Source organism: Benincasa hispida, chromosome 5 (genome assembly GCF_009727055.1).
Source record: "Benincasa hispida cultivar B227 chromosome 5, ASM972705v1, whole genome shotgun sequence".
Lineage (NCBI taxonomy): Eukaryota > Viridiplantae > Streptophyta > Magnoliopsida > Cucurbitales > Cucurbitaceae > Benincasa > Benincasa hispida.
The window spans coordinates 43,197,426-43,222,090 of record NC_052353.1 but is presented as its reverse complement, the minus strand read 5'-3'; the positions used below and the strand labels follow the sequence as shown (position 1 = coordinate 43,222,090).

General features: G+C 35.0%; 1 protein-coding gene across 1 annotated transcript; it reads left to right on the top strand.

Moving 5' to 3' along the window:
* The first annotated feature begins 1,483 nt into the window (after nt 1-1,483).
* Nucleotides 1,484-21,125, top strand: LOC120077766 (phosphatidylinositol 4-kinase alpha 1-like). The gene is made up of 26 exons (XM_039031775.1): nt 1,484-2,843; nt 2,982-3,323; nt 3,456-3,614; nt 3,959-4,126; nt 4,252-4,410; nt 4,497-4,624; nt 4,735-5,038; nt 5,248-5,416; nt 6,162-6,379; nt 7,168-7,326; nt 7,407-7,589; nt 8,534-9,070; nt 9,167-9,526; nt 10,364-10,578; nt 11,349-11,532; nt 11,704-11,837; nt 11,945-12,098; nt 13,655-13,921; nt 14,535-14,612; nt 14,797-14,844; nt 17,687-17,859; nt 17,940-18,135; nt 18,642-18,782; nt 19,586-19,794; nt 20,370-20,531; nt 20,647-21,125. The coding sequence occupies exons 1-26, from the start codon at nt 1,839-1,841 to the stop codon at nt 20,903-20,905; spliced, it is 6,111 nt and encodes a 2,036-aa protein (XP_038887703.1). The 5' UTR covers nt 1,484-1,838; the 3' UTR covers nt 20,906-21,125.
* Nucleotides 21,126-24,665: the final 3,540 nt, after the last annotated feature.

Below are 24,665 nucleotides of genomic sequence, written 5' to 3'. Positions count from 1 at the left end.
ATACGTTGATTGTAATTGGTATGTATTAGTTCACTAATTGAGTTGTAAATTCAAATTCTCAGTCATATTTGTATTACTCTAAAAAAAAAAAAAAAATTAAAAATACCATTTTGGTCACTATGCTTTGAAATTTGTTTAAACTTTATTTCTTATACTTTTAATTGTCTAATTTTAGTCATTAAACTTTTAATAAATTTTAAATTTAATCCGCTATGACCATAGTTTTAAATTTCCATCAATATGCCGATATTGTCATCGATATTTCCACGTTTTCATGAGTTCAATATCGATATGAGAGATGAATCATGTTTCCATTGTATCGTAAAATAAATCCATAAAACATAAAAAAGAAGTAATAATAAAATGGGTTTAAATCCTATTTTGGCCCCTTAATGTTGAATCATGTTCTATTTTGGTCCCTAGTCCCTAGATTTTAAAAAACGTCCATTTTAATCCTTGAACTTTGAAAAAGTATTTATTTTGGTCCTGCCTATTAGAATTTTGTTAACTCTTAAACGCAATGGTGAGATGTCTTGTATGTTTAGATAACTAGGCTGCTAAATAAGTTAACTATGCTAAAAAAAAATCTAGGGTTTCAATGTTGAATTAGACGGTAATGCGATTTCTATAGGAGATCTCAAGTCCTTTTACATCCAAGACTTTGATCGTCTACTATTTTGGTATGTTGGTTGTTGATATTTTATTGCATCTTTATCTTGCTTAACCCATGCTAGATGCAATTTCATCCTTAAACAGATTTCATCTTTAAAAGAGTTACATAATCTTAATAGTAGGGATCAAAATAATCACCTTTTAAAAGTTCAAGGACTAAAATAAACGTTTTTTAAAATTTAGGAACCAAAATAGAACAAGATTCAAAGTTTAGGGACCAAAATAGGATTTAAACCTAACAAAATGTCATTAATGTAAACATAATCTAAATAATAGACATTTTAATTAGTTTTAAAATAGTAAAATATTTATTTATTAATTTAAATTTATTTTTTGATTTTTTTGTTTTCACAATTTTTTTTCAAAAATATCTATCGAAATCAATATTTTATCTATATTTCTATCAAAATTTTCGAAAAATTAAGACGTTAATATTTCCATCGACATTGACAATTTAAACATTGACTACGACTACTTTAAAATTGAAAACAAAGATAAATTTTCACGGATAGAAAAATGTCAAACTATTTACAGAAATAGAAAAAATATACTAATAAACACTGATAGATTTCTATCAACGTTTATCAATGATATGATAAGCTGATAGAAGTCTATCATTGATAGAGATCGATAGAAGTCTATTAATGATGAAAATCGATAAAAATTTAAAATGATTAAATTTTTCTGTGTAAATAATTTATTTTATTTTTCTATTTTTAAACGAAGAAACTAATGGTATTTTAACCCCAAAAAAATATTGATTTTGACTTAATTAATTGAGAGAAATTTCCAAAGGAATGAGCCAGCCATGGTAAAGATTGATGAAATGAAAGATGGAACCGCCGAACCGATTGTCCAAACAGATCGGTTCAATTGCAACGAACAGTATGAAATTTTCAGGCACGGTGGCGGAAAAATTGAGAGAATAGAAGAGAAGACCACCATTGGAGGAGGATAGGGGATCGGAGAGCTGCGAGAATTATCCATTGTAAAACCCCAAAAGCAAAGTCAAGAATAGGCTTTACGGGGTGGGAAATTCTCTCTCTGTTTTGCTTAGTTTACGCTCATGGAAGCATCTTATCAAGCTCGGAGTTTCGTTGTTTGACATTACCTCAATATTTCACAACTTGTATGATCGTATCGTTTGTTTTTCAGATTTGGTTGCAATGGACGCGTTGATCGAACTCTGCGACTTGATTGCGCAGAATCCAGCTTTGTTCTCTGAAAAACTCTCGTGGATTTGTAGTCGATGTCCTCCATCTGAGGCTATTCTTGCTGGATCTCCTGCCATTTCGCGTTCTCAGCTCAATGCAGTGCTTGCTGTTGCTCGACTTCTCTCTAAATGTCCTGACTCGGTCGGTCTGCGCCCCAAATCTGTTGTTCTCGAGTTTCTTCGTTCAATTCCTCTGTCTTTTAGCTTATCTTTCTGGCCACAGTCGTATGGAAATGATGCTATCGCTTCGTTTTTTAACGAATTTTTGAATTACACATCGAAAGCCTGCGAATTATCGACAGATTTTGCCATGGAGATTTCGGGATTCTCGAGTGAGGTTGTGTTGTCTGCAATTAATGATTGCTGCGAAGGTTCAGCAATTTCTAGAGCTTTTCTTGTGGCTTTGTCGAAAAGTTTTCTCCCAATTATCCCCTCCGATGCAGATAAACTGGTTAGTTGCATTCTCGATCGTTTTTTGATATCAGAAGCTGCCCCTGGAACGCCAAGGGAACATAATCAGGCGAACTCTGAGGCCTCATCGTCTCAGAGTTCGCCACTGAGTGTCAGCCATCAGCCGTCAAATGGAGGTTTAAGCCCTGGAAACGAGAACGGTCAAGTGTCGGGTTCCTTAAGTAGCGGTGCTTCACGTATCACAGACGATGCCACTAGTGCGTCCTCAAGAGGGTCGGGGATGATGAATGGAAACAGCATTCTTTGGAAGAGTGGTTTAGAACAATTGGGTATGAATCAAGGATTCAGTGAAGGCGGGGGTGTAGCTTTTGTTAGGCAACAAGTTGCCTCGTTTGAGGACGAGTCTATCGAGAATTTGGAGAAGCAGGAGATTGCCTTCAAGTTAATGACCCACATTTTAGATAATTCTTCTTTTGATGCAAGGCTGTGGGAACAGATGAGAGCATTAGCAAAGAAGCAGCTCCAGACATTGCCAACTTTTCTAAAGGTTAACATTTCATGATTAAACTTGCAAGAAACTGTGACGGGCAAAACTACACTTTCCAAAATGGGTTTTACATTGGCAACGTTTTAGATAGAAGAAAGTTCAATAGTAATTGTTAAACTTGCTGATTGTCATGTGCAGATTAAAAAGCGGGACTGGAGCGAACAGGGTTCAGTTTTAAAAGCAAGAATTAATACTAAACTCTTGGTTTATCAAGCTGCTGCGAGGTTAAAAATGAAGACTGTTGTTTCTCTTGATTTTGATGGGAAGCCGGCTAAGAAGTTAATATTCGAGACTTTTGCATTATTGATGGATGCTGCCGAAGCTTGTTTACTCTCTGTATGGAGAAAGTTGAGAATCTGTGAAGAACTTTTTGGTTCCTTGCTTACTGGACTGTCACAGATTGCTGTTTCTCGTGGAGGTCAGCCCTTACGAGTGTTGCTCATCCGTCTTAAACCTCTAGTTTTAACAGTATGTGCACAGGTAAGTGTTCTTGATTGGTTTAGTTTTTAATAGATGCAGAGAAAGTGCAACAAGATTACTATGTGAAATCTTTGTTCAACACGCAGAGGAAACGGTTAACAATTCGCAATGTATTGAATAAATTTGTTCCAGGCTGATACTTGGGGCAACCAGGGAGCAATGTTTGAAAGTGTCTTGACAACATGTTGTGAGATAATTGAATCTTGCTGGACCAAAGATCGAGCTCCTGTTGACACATTTATAATGGGATTGGCCACGAGCATCCGTGACCGTAATGATTCTGAGGAGCAGGTTTGTTATTTGAGATTGCAGGGTGAACAATAAATGGTTACACATCGTCTTTTTTCACAAGTAGATTGCTTGTAAAATTAAGCTGATAACTATAAGATCTTTAATGCCTATGCATACAATCTTTAAGTTTAATGTCATTGATTCTCTCTCACTCTTGTAGTGGATGGTCTTGTTTGTTTAAATTGTTTGATTTTTATTGAGGTTTTAAATAGGATTAATGGGTATCTATGATGTTAAAGTTTGTCATAAATCCTCTACCTACTATGAAACATATAATGTTTCTGTTTGTTTAATTTTACAGTCAATTACCAAGCTCATGATGATTTGATGTGTGCCAATTTCAGGATGACAAAGAGAAACAGGCAGTTCCTATGCAACTTAATGTTATTCGCTTGTTAGCTAAGATGACTGTTGCTGTTAACAAATCTGAAATTGTGGACATGATATTACCCCTTTTCATCGAGAGTTTAGAAGAGGGCGATGCGTCAACTCCTGGTTTATTGCGACTTCAAGTACGGGAACTTTTATCTTGCTAATATTATTTATGTTGTGGATGTACGACATTACCTTGTTGCTTGTTTGTTTTTTCTACCTTCAGTTGATGGCTTTCTATTATCGTCCTATATTTTTACTACAGCTTCTTGATGCTGTATCCCGCATGGCAAGCCTGGGTTTTGAGAAGTCTTATCGGGAGACAATAGTTCTGATGACAAGAAGTTACTTAAGTAAACTTTCTAGCATAGGGTCATCTGAAAGCAGAACAGTGGCTCCAGAAGCAACTACAGAACGTGTTGAGGTATGCATATCTCTAAATAATGTTATGTGATTATTTTGTTCCAAATCACCAATGAAATGGATGCTCATGGTTCAATTACATTCTAGATACTTCCTGCAGGATTTCTTCTTATTGCTAATAGTCTTAAGAGTGCTAAACTACGACTGGAGTATCGTCATCGGTTACTCTCTCTATGCTCAGATGTTGGCCTGGCTGCTGAGTCTAAAAGTGGCAGGTATAGATGCTTTTAAACTTTTGTTACATGGTATATATTTTGATCGTTTATGATTTTTATTTTTCTCTTGCATATAAAATTCCATATTTAATGCTCTCCAAGTCTTACAGAAGTGGAGCAGATTTTCTGGGACCTCTACTGCCTGCAGTTGCTGAAATATGTTCTGATTTTGACCCCACAATGAACATCGAGCCATCCCTTTTGAAGTTATTTAGAAACTTATGGTTTTATATTGCGCTTTTTGGCTTAGCTCCTCCCATACAAAAATCTCAACTTCAGACAAAATCAGTTTCCACTATGTTAAACAGTGTGGGAAGCACTGCAATTGCTCTGCAAGCTGTGAGTGGACCATACCTGTGGAATACGCAGTGGTCATCTGCTGTTCAATTTATTGCTCGGGGGACTCCTCCACTTGTAAGTGTACTCTTCTTCTCTTTATTTTGGGATAAGTTTTAAACTTTTAGTGCGGGAAAGAGATAAATGGATCCTCTATCAACATTCTCATTTGGAGATTTTGAATTTTTACTTCAAGAAACTTTCCCCGGTGTTGCTTAATGCTTGAAGAGTCTTGCTTGTAATAATCATTTTTAAGCTATTTAGTGGATCTCTGTTTTTTTTTTTAGGTTGTAAGTTCAGTTAAGTGGCTTGAGGACGAATTAGAACTCAATGCTCTCCACAATCCAGGTAGTCGGCGTGGGAGTGGTAATGAGAAAGCTGCTGTAGCCCAAAGGGCTGCTCTTTCTGCTGCTTTAGGAGGCCGAGTTGATGTTGCTGCAATGAGCACAATTTCAGGTAAAATCTTGACTTCTCATGATTTAAATTGCTTCAATATTGATGGTATAACAACCATTTTGTGAGGAAATGTCTAGCAACTGATAATTAGCAATCCGGTTAAAAGCCTGCAGACTGCTGGTTGATCACCGAGGACCAACGAGTCACATTGAAATCTCATAATTTTCTCTAGACTTCTACTAATAAAAATAGAAATAAAAAATAAAGATAGAGAGTATGCCAGGATCCCAGTAAAAAAAAACAGATTGAATAAGAGTCAACCTATCATCTCTAGAGAAGAATGCGCTTTTCCAGGAAGCAAGTTGCTTTTGGACTCGAGCTCTTGTTTACCATGAGTAAAAGATTTTCTTCCATTTGCTGCCACATGGTCCTGTGAGTGAAATCTCCTAAGCCATTTGATAGGAGAGCTGTGTTTTTCTTAGCAAATCTTCCAAAGATGCAGTCTCCGAGGTGTGAGGTTCCATTCTTTTAGCTCCCTCCTAAAAAGAAAGGAAAAAAGACTCTCACAAGCTTGACCTCACTTGTAGTCACATTGATGGGGGCCTTTGAAGGCTGACAAATAGTAATCAGCAAGCAATTGAGAACTAGCCGATCTAGAGTTAGTCAACCACCCTGAGATATAAGGAATAAGGATTTCCCTCCTCTACTGTTTCTTATCAGTTAGTTAAGCAGTTTCTTGTTCAAATATTTTTTTAGGAGGTATTTTCATTCTTCCCATCTCATATTACATCGTTTCATTTTGTAGGTGTTAAGGCTACGTATCTCCTTGCAGTATCTTTTCTAGAGATTATACGTTTCAGTAGCAATGGTGGCATTCTTAATGGTGGTTCAAATGTAAATGCTTCTAGAAGTGCCTTCTGTTGTGTTTTTGAGTATCTTAAAACTCCAAATCTTTTGCCTGCTGTCTCCCAATGTTTGACAGCAATAGTACACAGGGCATTTGAAACTGCAGTTTTGTGGCTGGTATGTTCTGTATTCTTTACTCAACTTCTTTGTTTCTATTTCTTCTTATGCTCACTCTTTTACTTTACTGCTATTGATTAGTATACCAACTAATGATGATTTTTTCTCTGGATGTACCAGCTAATGCATATTTAAGGATCAATGTTAAACATGTCAACTTTTGTTAAACCGTCAAGTTCATATATCCCAACTGTGAGGGGCTTATATAATTCCTACTGTTTTCAAATTACTTGACCTTCTTAAACCTCCTTTACAGTATAAAAGGGGAGTTTTGTAGCTGACTTTTTTTTTTTGGACTATTTTGTGGAGAATTTGGCGTGAGAGGAATGGTAGGATCTTTTGAGTGGTCTGAAAGATCTTGGGAGGAGCTTTAGGAATTGGCTAGGTTTAATTCTTCTTTATGGGCACTTGTTAATCTGGGCTATTTATAATTACCCGCTTGGTCGCCTAACTCACATTCTTTTAAATTAAGGTCGGTTCTTGTTGCTAGTGTTGGAACTCCTTTTCGTAGGCCTAATTTTTGTATGTCCTGAAATAATGGCTTGGTTGCTTAAACCAAATAACAAGAATAATAATAACGTTTCAAAAGATTCAATAAAATTAAAACATTAATTTCTCATCCTACAGAGTTCTATTAGGAAGAATATTAGTAAAAGAATAGACGAATTAAACCTAAATAATGCAACCTGTATATTTGTTAAGGATTTCTTTTCATTTTTAATTTTATCGTAACCTTTACACACTTTCTTTGTATGTGAACGTTGTTTTGCTGTTTGGGTGGTTATCAGGAAGATCGAATATCTGAAACTGGTAATGAAGCTGAGGTCAGAGATTCAACTCTATTTGCTCATACCTGTTATCTTATAAAGAGTATGTCTCAAAGGGATGAACATGTTCGAGATATTGCTGTTAACTTGCTGACACAGCTCAGAGATAAGTTTCCCCAGGTGAAATCATGTCTTCCATTACAAGTTCTTTTCTCATGCCTTTTCATTTTCTTAAAAATCTAAAAATATGGCTTTTTCAGGTTATGTGGAATTCGTCTTGTTTGGATTCCTTGCTCTTTTCCATGCATAATGATGCGCCTTCAACTGTCATTAGTGATCCTGCTTGGGTTGTAACAGTTCGTTCTTTGTACCAAAGGGTAGTTCGGGAGTGGATTGTCAAATCACTGTCATATGCTCCTTGCACTTGCCAAGGTCTCCTACAGGTTGACCAGTGGGAATAATATTCGTTTTTGTCCATTTTTCTGTTTTGCCAGTTAAGTTGGTCTTTTATCATTCTCATAAAAGAAAAATAAGTTGGTCTTTTAACATCATTTTCTTACCTGTATGCTCTTTTATTTCTCCCCATAAAAGGTTGGATTCTTATACAATTAACAAGAAAAAAAGGAAAAAAAAACCATTTCTTAACTCTGCAAGTTTTAATCTCTTTAATGCCAGCTTCTTAGCATGTGACCTACAAAAAGGTGGAACAATAAACCTAGGTTGAAGTGGTTGCTTGAAAGTTGGAGTGAAATGGTTTTATCGAATAGTGTTATTAGGGCAGTCTAATGAAATGGTGCCTTTACTGTAGTTTTTATGTTGTTTATGTTTATGTTTCTTTTTTTCCTTTTTTGGCTCTAGTTCTGCAGGCTTTTCTGGTAATAATTTTTTAGTGTGTTTTGTGTTGCCTTTTCTGGTGCATATTATAAATTGGAAAGACCGTAAGATGTGACACATACTCAAACTCAACAAGCTACAGGGGTGAGGGAGCACAATTTTCATGGCTTCCTCGTGGAGCCTGTGCTCTTGTGACCTTTCTCTTGAAAGAAGAATTTAAAACATTTATTATATTTCAGTTTAGAATTCCTGCTTCTGTAGAAACATATTGAAGCCTTATGTAGGGTATCACAGTACTTAAAATCAAGTTCTATAGGGGGATTTTTGGTTAAGGTAAATGGGTTTGTTGTGTTGAGATTATTAGATCAGAAAGTTAAAGAGGAAGAATAGTGGTGAACATATCAAATGTTCTCATTTTGGGACATTTCTACCTTTTTGAGAAACTATAACCAACTATTGAATCTTAATAAAGTTCTATCACATTTTCTTTGGAGCATACTTTCAAGTTTTTATTAGTTATTTTCTTAAAATATTTTTAATGTGGATGTTTCAGGAAAAACTATGCAAAGCAAATACATGGCAAAGAGGCCAGCATACACCTGATGTGATTTCTCTTTTATCTGAGATACGGATTGGCACTAGCAAAAATGACTATTGGACTGGCATACAGACAGCAAATATTCCTGCTGTCATTACTGCTGCAGCTGCAGCTTCAGGGGCTGACTTAAAATTGACAGAAGCCTTTAATTTGGAGGTGCTCAGTACTGGTATGGTCAGTGCAACAGTTAAGTGCAACCATGCTGGAGAAATTGCTGGTATGAGAAGGTTGTATAACAGCATTGGTGGATTTCAGACCGGTGTTGCTGGTCCAACTGGTCTTGGTTTTGGTCAGGGCCTTCAGAGGCTGATCACTGGAGCAGTTCCCCAACAACCGCAGAATGAGGACGATTCATTTAATGGGATTTTGATTATGAAATTTGTGCAGTCACTTCAGCAATTTGTTAGTGGTGCAGAAAAAGGCTGTGGCCTTGACAAGTTGAAATTTCGCGAAACTTGTTCTCAGGCAACTGCTTTACTTCTGTCAAACTTGGTATGCTCCTTGCTTTTCATGGGTGACTGTGGTTGAAGTATCCTCTTGTCTTCATGCATTTTTTTTTTAATCTCATAATACCTACTAATTTTTCAGGCTTCTGAATCAAAAACAAATATAGAGGGCTTTGCACAACTTATACGCCTTCTTTGTTGGTGTCCAGCATACATTTCCACTCCTGATGCAATTGAAACTGGTGTGTTTATTTGGACCTGGTTGGTTTCTGCTGCACCTGAGCTTGGGTCGTTTGTCCTTGCTGAGCTTGTTGATGCATGGTTATGGACAATTGATACAAAGCGGGGTCTCTTCGCATCAGAGGTCAAGTATTCAGGACCTGCTGCCAAGTTGAGGCCTCACTTATCTCCGGGGGAGCCAGAAGTGCAGCCTGAGATAGATCCTGTTGAACAGATAATTGCTCATAGAATATGGCTTGGATTCTTTATTGACCGCTTTGAGGTTAAAATTTATCTAGGCATCCTAAATATTTGCAGTTTTGCATTGATCATAGAATGGCATGATATGAGTAAAAGTCGAACATAAATTGAGGGTACATACTGTCTCTACCCATATGGGTTTTAGCTTATTGTCTGGTACCAAAAGTCAGTGTTTACCCGTGAGTTTTAACATATTGTCTGTTACCAAAAGGCAAAACATATTTAAAAGGAAAGTTATGATAGGAATCAATATTATTATCCTATCTGCTACTAGGATTTCCTTTGGGAGACAACTGCTAGAAGGACTTTTTTATGTGTTTCTTTGGTGTGACTAATATTTTATTTCTTTTGGTAGGTACAATATCTTTCATTTTCATGTCCTTTATCATTTTTTTTGGTTATTATGGATGCATCTTGGGCGCTGTGCATAATTTTGGGTAGTTCACTTGTTGAGTCCTGCTGCCATCATGTTTTTTGGGTATCTTGCTCCTTGATTCCTCATTGGGATATGGGAACTAAAGCTCTTCAGGATTTAGCATCCTTCCTTTCTGAGCTCACTTTCTCCTCCCGTTTATTTATTCTTTCATATCAGCAATGAAATGTTTGTCTTCTGCACACACGTTTTCACTGAATCGCTTTCCTGAAGAAAAATTTGATTACACTAAATGATATATCATCTTGGATCTGCTTGAGTGGTTTAAACTTTGTTTTAAGCTCTTATAGATTCTAAGATTATGCCACTACTTGAGATTGAGATATATTTTAAAATCTTTCATCTTATTGGCTTGTCTGATAAATTGATCCTTGATTTTGTTTTTAGTATATAACTAGACTATTCAAGTTTTTGTTGGTTCGCTAGGTAGTTCGACACAACAGTGTTGAGCAACTCTTGCTCTTTGGTCGTTTGCTACAGGGGTCCACTAAGCCCCCATGGAACTTTTCACGTCATCCTGCAGCAACTGGTTCCTTTTTCACTCTTATGCTTCTAGGGCTTAAGTTTTGTTCATGCCAATCTCAAGGCAACCTACAAAATTTTAAAACTGGACTGGAGCTGCTGGAGGACCGATTATATAGGTTCTCATTATTATATTCGTCATATTTTCTTTACAACCAGATTAAGTATTCATTAGCATTGGTGATAGTATACTATAATATGTCTAAGATGCTTTGATTCAACGATCTGTTTTAATTTATATGAGACTTGATCTTGATATCTCCGTGGGACTACTGATGCTCTGTGATATGTATATAATAATACATGCACTTTAAAAAGTAAAAAATTGATTTATAATCAATTAGCTAAGCACTATCTTCCTTCTATTTTTCCCAAGTTTTTTGCATAAGTAACATTATTTATAACTATTTAGGACAATTTTTTTGTTAGTCTTCAGCTTTTATGATATAGAGAAATCACCAAATCCATCAATTAGGTATCTTTTACTTGGTAATTTACAGTAGATCACTGCACAAACACATTTCGTCTTTGTTATTTCTCTTGGTTGCCTCATTCTTCGGCCAAAGTGATCTTGTTTACTTAGTTTTTGTTATCCTAGTCCACCAATTTATCTAAAGTTTGATTTAGTAACGATTATTTACTCACATCCTTTGTAATGTCTGAATTTCAAAATTTCTAGTTGACAGTGGTTGATATAATCATATTGGTAAGATTTATTAGTAAAGTTTTGGTGTTCCGCTTTTCTGTTTTTTTTTTTCCATAACCATAATACAGTGCCACATATTTTGTTATAATTTATTCTTCCCACCGGTTGTAGTTGCAGTCTTGTTTTGTGAAACCATCCCAATCTTTATTTGAAATTGAAATATGTGTTTGCTACTTCTTTCAGAGCATCCCTAGGATGGTTTGCACATGAGCCAGAGTGGTACGATGTAAAACATGTGAACTTTGCCCAAAGTCAGGCTCAATCTGTTTCCATATTTCTTCATTACCTTTCAAGTGAACGTGGAAATAGTCTGCAGTCTGATGCAAAAATACGTGGGCGTGAAAATAGTATTTCTTTGGTTGACTCGGTAAGATGATTGTATCTTCCGCCCCTGATCCTGTCTTAATAAACGAGCCTCTATGAAGATATGTCCTGCAAAAGAGAATAGTGTCTAGTGTGCTTCTTTTTACATATTGCCGAGTTTCTGGTATTGTATGAGTTCTTCAACTTTTTAATCGAGTGATTGAAATTTTAACAGAATGATCAATATCACCCTGTCTGGGGCCATTTGGAAAATTATGCTGTGGGAAGAGAAAAAAGGAGGCAACTACTTTTGATGTTATGCCAACATGAGGCCGATAGACTTGAAGTCTGGGCACAGCCAAATATTAAGTAACATACTTGCCATTGAATATATTCATTCTTCTCATATACAGAATTTACATAAACTAAAAATCTTTCATGGAATATATCAATTGTTTCGCCTCTTCTATACATAGGGAGAGTACACCTTCTCGACCCAAGCTAAGTGCTGAAAAATGGATTGAACATGCTCGGACTGCCTTTTCTGTGGATCCGCGAATTGCCTTTTCTATGGTTTCAAGGTTTCCAACAAATGCATCCCTTAGAGTTGAAATGAATCAACTAGTACAGGTTTTTGTTTCCTAATTTTTTCTCTAAGCTAAAATTCATGAACTTGAGCTTCCTGTGCATTAGACACTATTGTTTTGGTTAAATATTATGAAGCTGTTGTATAAGCATATAAGCGTCCTTGTCCTCATGGTTAATTATGTAAGGTGAGAACAAGAAGTGTACAGCACATTTTAGTGCTTATAATTTATTTTTTGAGACGGTTGATTCTGGAAGAGGTGAAATGATTTTGGGTATGGAAATTGTGAAATATGGTTTTGATTCTTTCTGTCTTAATACTATAGGCTATAGCTTGATGAAATTGTGAAATATGGTGTTGTCTTCGTTATGAAGATGTGAAAAACCATGATCATCTATTATTCTGCAGAATCTGCACTTACCATTTTGTCGTCTACTGCCTGTCAAGCTCTTTAATATGTGCCCTTCAATGGCCAGCATGTTGGTTTTCCAAGTATTTATTTATTCAACACCTGTTTGTTGGCAAAGTTGGGATTCGATATACTAACACGACGAGTGAAATTTGTCGAGAATCTTGAACTTCGAGAGAACCTTTACTTGATTTTATTTTTATTTTGATCAATGCACTTAGTAGGAGGTTTTTATTTTCTCTACAGTCACTCTGACATCCAGAGACAATTTAACGTAGTAGATAATTAGGAATGCACCGAGCCTCAGCAGGGCTTCTTTCAAACTTGTGTACACCTCACTTCCAAATAGCTAAATGAGACCAGGACATGCAATGCCTTTTTTCTGTTATCTTTTATTATATTCTTCACTATGATAAATAGCCATGGTAGGGTATTACTAGACTGACTTTCTTGGACTAGCATTTTGTGGGCAGAATATCCATTTCAAGAATTTTAGAGACAACAGACTTAATCGATAACCAACTTTCATTTAGAATTTTTTTGCTTATTCTTTTGTTTCTAAAATTGACCCATGGACAAAAATCTCTGTTAATCTTTTTCATGGAGAGGAGATTTTTTGGCTTGCTCTCAACAGAGTCTTCCTTTGGTTTCTTGGGGGAGAGGAATGGAAGATTTTTCAGAGATTCCTTATGTTTAAGGAGTTTATTCTTTTTCATGTTTTGAATTGGATCAACACCTTTCTCTGATTATAGTTCTTATTTGATTTCCAATTGGAAAATTTTCATGTATCCCACCATGTTTGGAGTTTATAACTTCTTTTATTTCATTCATCAATGGAATCTATTTCTCTTCTAAAAGAAAATCTTTGTTAATGTTAAAGGATCGATTGACTCAAAAGTTTAACACTTTAACACTCTTCCTCACTTGTGGGTTTGAAAATTTGTAGAAAACCCAAGAAGTGGAAATCAATATTAATTAGAGAGTAAATGACATTATAGAGGTTTTAACACAAGACTTCCTGCTCTAATACCTTGTTGAATCACCGATTGACTCAAAAGCTTAAGCTGTGATGGGTTATGATAAATTTAATTATATCAACACTTGCATGAGCAATTTTTGTCTTATCTTCTACTATTGCTTAATGAGCCTTTGCTTGACTTTTCATCTTCCTGATGTGGTTTCTTATCGCAGTTGCACATATTGGATATTCGCACTATTCCTGAAGCATTGCCGTATTTCGTCACACCAAAAGCTGTTGATGAAAATTCTGAACTTCTGCGACAGTTGCCACATTGGGCTGCTTGTTCAATTACACAAGCTCTTGAGTTCCTCACTCCTGCTTACAAGGGGCATCCACGTGTTATGGCATATGTTCTTAGGGTATTGGAATCTTATCCTCCCGAAAAGGTTACATTTTTCATGCCACAACTGGTGCAAGCTTTGCGATATGATGAAGGGGTACATGTTCTTAATGAACTCTCTTGCTATTATTCTTTCTCAGATCCTTTTAGATTTTTTTCAGTTAGTTATTAGGACTTGGATGAAGCACTCTTTCCATTCATTTTGTTGATTTCGGTTTCTGTCAATAAATCATTCAATTCAATCACTACTAAATCTTGGGTGATATTTTTATGCCTAGCCTAATTTAGTGGCACTTCTTATTGAGGTATAGCTTTTTCTATAAGGATAGGTTCAGATTTGTTTGCACTAATTGATATGACTAAATATATAATCCTTTGGATTTTGGTTCACTCTTGCCTCAATATCACTTTACTTGCAATTATTATAATTATAATTATTATTATTTCATTCCTCGTGACACCAGTTCAAATTTGGTTCTTGGCAAATCATGAGATGATCTCTCATCTTGCTACTTCTTTTAATTATTGAGAAATCAAGTGAAGTTAATCAACTGATGCTATTACGCCAAGCACACAATTTCACTTTTACTGGATTTAAGCAAGCTTCAAAATTTGATGACTTGAACCTTATCAACGCTGATTGACGTATTAACTCTTTTGCATACTAAATTTCTTAGCTTCTTACATGTTATCTGATTACTTGCTTTCAGAGGTTGGTTGAAGGATATTTACTTAGAGCAGCTCAGAGAAGCGATATATTTGCACATATTCTGATCTGGCACCTGCAGGTTTGTGAAATTTCACACGTGGTTTGAGTTTTCTTGGGAGTTTTCTTTACATATTTTATGGTTTTGAAGTTATATTTTCTTTTAATTTTTTATTTTCATGATGCATATCGGGTGTGACTGCATTAGGGATTCGGCGATGATATGTTCTGCTCTACATATAATAAGTTGAATTAATGACTTGCAGGGTGAGACTTCTTTACCAGACTCTGGGAAAGATGTGAACTCTGGGAAGGTATGTCTCTATCGGTGTTTCTGAAATGAAGTATGTTAGTGTTTTTTTGTTTAAGTACACTCTGAAATACGAACAAAATATTGTTTTATTACTTTAAAAAATAGTCATAAGAAGAAGAGATAATACATAACCCCACACCGCACCGTCCTTCACCTGCTGCTTTTTGTTCTGAACCTGGCATCGCTTGTCTTCCAATCGATGGGCCCCATTGTCTGCCTTTTATTGCTTTGTGTCCAATGTCTTGGTCCTCCCATTGACTTTCCTAGCTCATCATTAAACATCCCTTCGTCAAACACCGTTCTTCCTTCACCAATCCCATCCCTTCTTATCGAAAGGTGGTCTAACCCTTCATTGCTTCCCAACAAACTGGTTTCAGCTGATGCTATGGGCAATCCACAACCTGACCCACTTTTTTATTTACCCTCTAAGGTGATAGTAAACAAAACATTCTTTGATGAAATTGCCCTCATCGAGCACAATTGTTGAACAAAATCCCATTGTCATCATTCTTCTAGGGGTGTTTACGGTAAGAAGTGGAATAGTGAGGATTAAGGAGTTCATTATGAACTCTGGACAGTTGTGAACTCCTGGAGCCCATAGTGTAAGGAATTGATAAGATATAAAATTTGATGTTTTTTAGTAGTGGGACCCACTAACTCCTTGGGCCAAACAAGGAGTGGAGTTCACAACTCCTCCTTCACAATTCCTTGGGCTAAACACAACTTTGGTTCTGGACTACATTGGAGGCTATTAGGACATTGGGAGGGATCCTCATCCTACATTTGAGGCTATCGACACCTCAGGAAGGATCCTCATAATGTGGAATGATCTGCCTTATCATACCAAAAATCACTAAAAGTGCCTTTCTCCTCTTTGCTCATCTCTTTTCTTGATGGTCTCAGTTTTTGGTTGACAAAGATTTAAGGCTCGTCCCCATCTAGATAGACCACATTTTTGGCAAGAGTTCAATTAACAAATTTATAATATCTTTGCTCGGGAGGTTGGATATGGGTTGATTCCAACAGGTCTTGATGTTCACATGAGAAATCTAATGGTGGCCCTTCCACACGCAGTATGCACAAATTCAATTCCTTCACTGATCAGATGGCTCTAACTTTAGGGACCTTCACTTACTCTCATTGCTACCATCTAGGCATCTATTCAATGGGATCACATCAATGCTCAATAAAGAATACAACTTGAATCTCCATTTATGGAAGCGAAAGTTTGGCTCATTGTAAATGACTTAAGGTACTGACAAGTCTCCTGGTTCTTAAGGATACGCTACATAATTATATAAAAATATTATGGATTGTCCTAAAGAAAGACAAACATGTGGGGTACTGACACAATAAGGGATTAGTAAGAAAATGTGAAGCCAAATAACCCTTCTGTAACTATGGACGGTGATCTGTATGAAAAAGGTTCTTTCTCTAAAAGCTCGACATTGAAAAGACTTTCGACAAAGTGGATTGGAACTTCTTTAAGGAGATCTTAAAATGGGGGAGGATTAGAGGGTGTATTTCATATACCAACTTCTCTATTATCATCAATAGTTGCCCTAGAGTTAACATTAATTTTACTTAAAGAGGGCGTCGAAACCGTCTTTAACTCTTTCCTTTAATCATTGTGGTTGATTGTTTTAGTTGACTACAATTCGCAAATGATACTATTCTTTTCTCTTTTTATGAGGATTGGAACTTACATATTATGTTCAGTTTGTAAAAACATTTTAAGAAGTAGGGGGGCTCAATATCAATCACCACAAATCTAAAATTATTGGCCTCAATATGGAGTCCTAATTGATTGAATCCATTTCTAATACGTTTGTGCAAGTCCTTGTTCTTCTTTTGAATGGTAATCAAAGCACCATGGCTTTTTGGACTCCAATTGTCGAGAAGATTTAATGGAGGCTCCATTGGAAAAATTTACACATCCTTGAAAGGGGAGGCTCACTCTCATACAAACCACGTTGACCAAACATGTCCCTCAAAATACACATCAAGGTGGTGCGCTGTATAGAAAAACTTAATAGAAACTCTGTGGAAAGGCAGCATTGACAACATGTATATTCACCTTGTCAAAAAGAAGGGGAAAAAACAAAGACAACACATGTATTCACCTTGTCAAAGGGGAAAAAGTCCTCCCTATTGATCAAGGTGGCCTCATCATACACAGCTTGAAAGAGAAAAAACAAGGTTCTTTTTGCCAAATGGATTTGACGCCGTCAAGGGAAAAAAAGGGCTTTATGTAGGAAAGTTATAGATGCCAAATATGAAATTTCTCCAATGAGCATAAAACCTGGAAGAATGTCTATTATCTTTGTTAAACGTTAGTGATGAATGCCTTTTTCCTCAATAATGCTTACTTTGTGAGATTGGTTTTTGTGAGAAACCGAGCTTTCTTTGAGGAAATAAAAGAATATTCAAGGGCATACAAAAAAAAAAAAAAAAAAAAAAGGGCATACAAAAAAAAAAAAAAAATAGCCCAACAGAAGTAGTCCCACCAACCATAATAAGAGCGTCAGAGACTAAAACCTGATTTGTAATAACAAAACAATTAAGAAATAGAGGCTCACACAGATATTAAATCTAATAGATTTTTTAGGTATATTTGGAGAAATATACTGATTGTCATAATCCATTCGATCTCAAAATTTCATAACAAATTCATTTTGCTTAGTGTACACTATGTTTCCCAAGCACAGTGATTATATTTTATTTTCCACCTGGTTGGGTATAATATAACCTCGAGCTGCTCTTTGCATTCTGTCTTAATTTATATTGATAGTTTGATTGTTTCTGATTTAATGCTCAACAATCCTGTATTGTGCTATTTTCAGAATGGTTCATTTCTGGCGCTATTGCCAGTTGTAAGGCAGCATATTATTGATGGTTTCACTCCAAAGGCTCTTGACTTATTTAAAAGAGAGTTTGATTTCTTTGACAAAGTTACGTCTATATCTGGTGTTCTCTTCCCGCTTCCCAAGGATGAACGGCGAGCTGGCATCAGGAGGTGTGTTTTCGACTCAATTGCTTGGTTAACATTTCCTACATTGCTTGTTAACTGAAAAGATATTAAAACCATTTTCCCAGGGAGTTGGAGAAAATTGAAATGGAGGGTGAAGACCTATATCTACCAACTGCCACAAACAAGCTTGTCCGTGGTATTCAAGTAGATAGTGGAATACCCTTGCAGTCAGCTGCAAAAGTTCCTATCATGGTTACATTCAATGTGGTTGATCGGGATGGGGACCCAAATAATATAAAACCCCAAGCTTGCATTTTCAAGGTGAGTTAACAACGAAGTTGACATCATTCCAATATAATTTTACTTGTCAATCATCAATTTATAGCAACCTTTTTATTATTTTCTACGTTAGCATGCTGATAACCATCATATAATAATACCCCGACAATTTTTCAAATTTGGATTAAAATGTCTGAGTGCTTTATTAGCCTCTGAGGGGACTTATATGAATCTCGTTACATTTACAAAAGAGCATACCCTAAGTTTTTCGAGAGTTTTACATTTGCTGACTTTGGAGGATTTCTATATTGGAAAGTAATTAACTGATTATGCATATAGATGTTAAGGAAAAACTCTTATATGCATGGATATTAACAAGGTACCTTTTTGTTTTTATTATGTTGACCTTCAGAGAAAAAATTGTGGTACTTAAGCCTGAGTTGAATTATATGACATCTACATCCTGATTTTAGAGAAATAACTTAATCATATTCTGGAGAACTGAATTGTTTCCGCCTGTGGATTGCTTCATCTTTTCTTTGTTTTAGGTTGGAGATGACTGCCGACAAGATGTTCTTGCTCTGCAAGTGATATCACTTCTTAGGGACATCTTTCAAGCAGTTGGGCTTAATCTCTATTTGTTTCCATATGGTGTCCTCCCTACTGGCCCCGGTAGAGGCATAATCGAGGTAACTTTTGGCAACTGTATGATTAGGCATGCTTTTCTCGGCGCTTGCTATCCGCTAGCATCTGTGCTGACAGTAAATTTCTTTTTCATAGAATTTTATGTTTGCAATGTATAATAGAATTTTATGTTCACTAGTGCCTCCATTTGGTGTTCTCTCTATAAGGTTCTTTGTTGGCCTTTTCTTCCAAGATTTATGTTCTTTTAGAAAGACGTTTGTCTTTACAGCCTAGTTCTTTTGCTCTATGTATTTGTGTTTACTACTTTTATTTCTTTGTATTTTGAGCATTAATCTCTTTTCATTATTTTAATGAAAAATTTCGAAGCCTTCTAAAAAGGATAGTGAAGTTATGGATGACTTCACATCAGTGAGAAAAATATCATTCAACTTTTTGGTTGAAAGCATTTTTAAGTATATAGGATAAAGATCAATTTCAAAGTACTAGTTGCAACTACTAGGTATAATCCCACGATATTGTTCTTTACTTGTTATTTCCTGTTAAAATAATGACCCGAAAGTGCGAGCTTACAAAGAACGAAGTTGGATTTAGTTTTTACTTCATTAAGCCAAGTTATTAATTTCATATCCTGCACTTTCACTATTTATTTTCCATGTTTATTTGTTTGCACTTGAGACAAACTGGCATAATGAAATTAGTTGCGTGATTGGATTAAACACCATCACCTATACTTCACATTCTGTTTTTGTTTATTAATCAGAGCTATACTTGTATAGCCGATTCATGAATGCTTCTTGCGTTGAGATCTTGTTAAATTATTGCTCATCTGATGATTGACCATTCTCAGGTCGTTCCTAATACACGAAGCAGAAGTCAGATGGGTGAAACCACTGATGGGGGTTTGTATGAGATCTTCCAACAGGACTATGGGCCGGTAGGCTCTCCTAGTTTTGAAGCAGCACGTGAGAACTTCATCATTAGTAGTGCTGGTTATGCCGTCGCCAGCTTGTTACTTCAACCAAAGGACAGACACAATGGCAATCTTCTATTTGACAAGTATGTTATCCTTTCCTATTCTTCACCCAAATATTACTTTCAACTACAAAGATTTCATTGATATAATGAAAAGAGATTACTGCCCTAAATACAAGATCTCCAAATAGAAGACAAAGAAAAGACGAACACAACTAATGATGTGTGGGCCAAAAAGAAGAAAACCTTCGAACTTCAGAAGTACAGAAAACTTAGAGAGAGTCCCGTAAGAAACTAAAGAGACACTGAACCAAAACAAATCAAGCCAGACAGAGAAAATTCGAACCAAGAAACTGACAAGATTGCATCGCAAAAGACCAGAAAAACTCTTAAAACGCCCTTGTGAGAGGGAAATGAGACCTCAAGATCAATGGGTCTTTAAAATCTTAAAAGAAAAGAAAAAACACCTCAAACAATCTGCTTATATTTAAGAGGGCTGATTTTATTTTCATCTCTACACGACATAAAATTGTTTCATCTCTTCGGTAAAATAAATTATTAGCTTGTTATTCAAATATGTCTGTCCTATGCACCATGGGAGTCAAAATACCGTGGCGGGATAGTATGTTCCGAGTGTTAACACGTGCATGTGAATGCAGTGTTGGGAGGCTTGTCCATATTGATTTTGGTTTCATACTGGAGACATCACCTGGGGGAAATATGCGCTTTGAAAGTGCACACTTCAAGCTAAGCCATGAGATGACTCAACTTCTTGATCCCTCTGGGGTTATGAAGAGTGAGACCTGGAACTTATTTGTAAGGTAGAAAAGTTTCTTCCTCTGCCGTATATTTATACTCTCTCAGTTTCAGATTATTCAAAATTAAAAGTCTTTGTGCTCAGAGATCAATTGCATTAATTCGTGTGTCTGTCCACAGCTTGTGTGTGAAGGGATACCTCGCTGCTCGCCGCCATATGGACGGGATCATCAACACCGTATTACTAATGCTAGACAGTGGATTACCATGCTTCAGTCGTGGCGATCCAATTGGAAATCTTCGGAAGAGATTTCATCCGGAAATGAACGACCGGGAAGCAGCGAATTTCATGATCCGTGTCTGCACCGATGCATATAACAAATGGACAACTGCAGGCTATGATTTGATACAGTACTTGCAGCAAGGCATTGAGAAGTAAGGTAATTTTTTTCGGAACTCGAGACTTTCAAATGTATAGTTTCTTCTTCCTATTTATTGAGTGATTCTTCGCGACTGTATAAACGGCTAAATTATAAATTAAGTGGAGGCGGTTTCAATTGGGGTGAGTGATCATTTTGTAAATTCTTCATTGTTTATCGAATTGAACGTGAATGAATTATCTATAGAAGGCCTTTTCTAATGATTCTACTTTCTCGAGATAGTTGTTGGTCCCTAATATGAGTGTTTATCTTCATGTTCAATAATTTTCCATTGACATGGCCTTTATTTTCGCTCCTCATAACCTTTTTATCTCAACGGGCAAAATTTGTTCAATATCTTCTTCTAAGGCTAAAGTGGGCTACATATAGTATGTGCTTATCAACTTCGAATCTTTCACCTTCCATTTATGTTTGTTAAAAATACGTGCGATGCATGTGGTAAAAAAATTTTAAACATAAATTGAGGATGAAATTTGAATATTCAATAGAATATTTTTCATTTATTTTAAATAGTAAACATTTAACATGATTTTACAAAATAATGAAAGAAATAGTGGATAAAACTATATATAATATATATGTGTTCTTCTAGGTTAATTTACAACATATATAAAAAATGACCAAAATAATCATAGCATAAATGGTTATAAATCAGTACCATTTTACTATAAATGATTACAACATATACGTCTGTGTGTCTGTTCAGTGTAATAAATACAATTTTAATATAAATGTAGAATAAGTTGTATTATTTGCCTCGAGGTTGGAGGATCAATTCTTCTACCTCACAAGTGATTAAATCACAAATATAAAATGTGTTGACGTAGTATTAAAAATACAAACATAAAATGCATTGACGTAGTTGAAAATCTTTGTAACATAAATTGTATAGTGAAATATAAATATGAATAAATATACATTTCATTAAGCTTAAATTATCATTATTTGACATAATAAAATATATTATTTATCTCATGAGTAATTGTGTGATTTTTTGAATGGGTGGATTTATGAAGGAAAAAAATAAATGAATAAGTGTTTTATATAAAAAAGTACATATATTGAAATTTTAGTAAAGAATTAAATAAGTATTTAATTAAAAAAACAAACAAATATATCATTCACCAAAAGAATATTATAAATTAAGCATACATATAATGAGATTATGGAAAATGAAGGAAAAAGAGTAAATGGTTGGAATTTCAAATTGAGAATAAAATTAAAAAAAGATTAAATTATTTTCTACAAAAGATTTCCTAATTTTTTTTAACTCCTCTCTCTATGCTCCTAACCTCTGTAACGTGGCTAAAACAAAACAGTCATAATATTACGCTATTTTTTTTTTCTAAGTAAGAAAGAATAAACGAATTGCAATGAAGTTGTTGTTCGATCAAAATCAAATTTATTCTAAAGTTTCGATTATCGGTTTTGCACCAATCATAGGTTAATTTAATACTCTCTTTTCTTTAGTATTTGCATGTTACTCTTCCTTTTGTCTTTCTTATTTATTTATCTTGTGAGTGTTGGCTGAAGTGAGGATAGAAAAATGGTAACCATGTGACTCATGAGACAGTGAAACAGTATATCCAATTTGTTTCCCCTTCAAACTTAAATTTCATCTTAATTCTTTTATTTTGTTTTTATTTTCTCATTCAAAAAGAAATCTCATCCAAATTCTTTTATTTCTTTTCTTATTCAAACTGAAATCTCATCTTAATTTTTTTTTATTTCTTTATGTTTTCTAACGAAAGAGCATCTCCAAAGAAAGTTTTTCACTTAAAATAAACTTCTCAAAAGCACACTACTAATTTATTCATAAAGATGGATAACAATACCTCTCAATTGCTATTGTATTATTGTTTGATTACTCTATGATATTCATTGTCAATTGCTATTATTGTATTGTCGGGATCCAAATCCAATAAAAAAAGTTATGGGAATTTTTATTTCTTCAACGAGTACTAATTGATGGGAGAAAGACATATGTGCCATATGTGAATTACCACAATTATTGGTAGCATCATAGTCAGGATTCGAAGGAATACTGTACTGGGTCTAGTTGATTACACCCGATTTTTCTAATGAAATAGAGTACTATACATTTCCGGGAAGCACATACACAAAAGGAATTTGGACGATACAAAATCAATTTTACATAGTCAACTTTGATCTAATTTTTCGTCTGAAAGCAAAATATATCCGTTCTGGCTCCGATTTTTAGTAACCTCAATTAGTAATTCTTACCCTACCCTTAGGGCAGATCCTCTATAACATAACTAAAAATCACTTTATTATTCGATAAATTATTTAATATAGTATAGAAAAATTATTTAATATAGTATAGAATTATAATATTAATAGAATAGCCATTAACCAATTATTCTATAACCCATTATATTATATAAATATAAAATAAATATAAGAAATTTCAATATTAATAGAAAATAAATATAATATAAAAAGAGAAAATCGATACTGGTTGTCAATTATTTTATCGTTGTCTAATTACCATATGATATTGATTGTCAATGATACCGATTATTATCTAATTAGTATTTGTTGATGATTACTAAAGATATTGATTGTTATTTGATTGCTATTAATACCAATTGTTATTTGATTCTCATTTGAAATTAAGTAGTTTCTGTCTTCTAATTTGTTATTCGATATACTAAGTAGTTTATAATTGCTATTTGATTGTTATATGATTTTTATTTGATTGGTGTTTAATTTGTATTTGATACTAAGTAGCTGAATACATTGATAAACCTAAAATTATGTAGGTGAGTGAAGTACAACGAGTATACTTGGTAGAACTTTTATCAAACATTTTATGGGCATTAAAACTTACAACTATTCTAGCATGGTATATTTTGGCAATCCAAACATCCAGCATCATAACCTTTTGCACTTAATATACTTTGTCAACAAGTATATTTATCACTATAAATATTATTTAAACATCAAAGCATTAAAATTTTTTTAAAAAAAACCAAACACCCTTCAAACCCACATTTTCGAAAATCACCACCGCCACTGATATTGCCCACTGCATTTCCACCTTTGCCCCACTACCGCCATCGTGGGGTTTCCATTCAAGTGCCACTGGCCTCATTGATGAGTCACTCTCCGGCAGCCCCTGCCATCATTTACCCTCCACCAACGTTTCAACATCTTATGTCTCTCTTTTCCTTCCTACGCCTCCTCTCCACAGCCTACCAACTTGACCGTCTATCTCGCCGATGACCAAGGTTGTGCCGATGAATGCCTCGTTGACGGCCTTTTCATAACTCAGTAAAAGAGATAAAAAATGGTACTAGAAGGTTGTTGGTTAGCAAGGTAGTTTTGGAATGGGAAATAATGGAAATGTCAAAATTCATGATTTTGCTATATCTGCAAAATCCAAAACATAAAAGACACACTTGCAAAATTGCATGTTGAAATTGCCATTCATCGCTATAATTACAGATAATGAAAGTAAAGAAACGCATTAGCTCTTTTTCTTCATATTAGTACTTCAATAGTTCAAATTATGTATATTGAGAAACAAAGACATATACATATATTACAAAAGAGAAAATTATGGCTATCCTACCATCCATCTAGTTTGGAAAAATATTACTTTTCATCTTATTTTCTTTATTAATTTTAAGTATTGATGTCGATGTCGATAGAAATATCAATTTCTCAATTTTATGGAAATATCCATAAAAACATGGACAAAATATCGACATGGATGGATATGTCCAAAAAAATTAT

What these genes read in the sequence shown, in the direction of transcription:
- LOC120077766 (XM_039031775.1), top strand. Translation starts at nt 1,839, where the DNA reads ATGGACGCGTTGATCGAACTCTGCGACTTGATTGCGCAGAATCCAGCT. An exon ending in CTTTACTTCTGTCAAACTTG is followed by an intron (nt 9,071 to 9,166) that starts GTATGCTCCTTG and finishes CTAATTTTTCAG; the next exon opens with GCTTCTGAATCAAAAACAAA. An exon ending in TTCTGATCTGGCACCTGCAG is followed by an intron (nt 14,613 to 14,796) that starts GTTTGTGAAATT and finishes AATGACTTGCAG; the next exon opens with GGTGAGACTTCTTTACCAGA.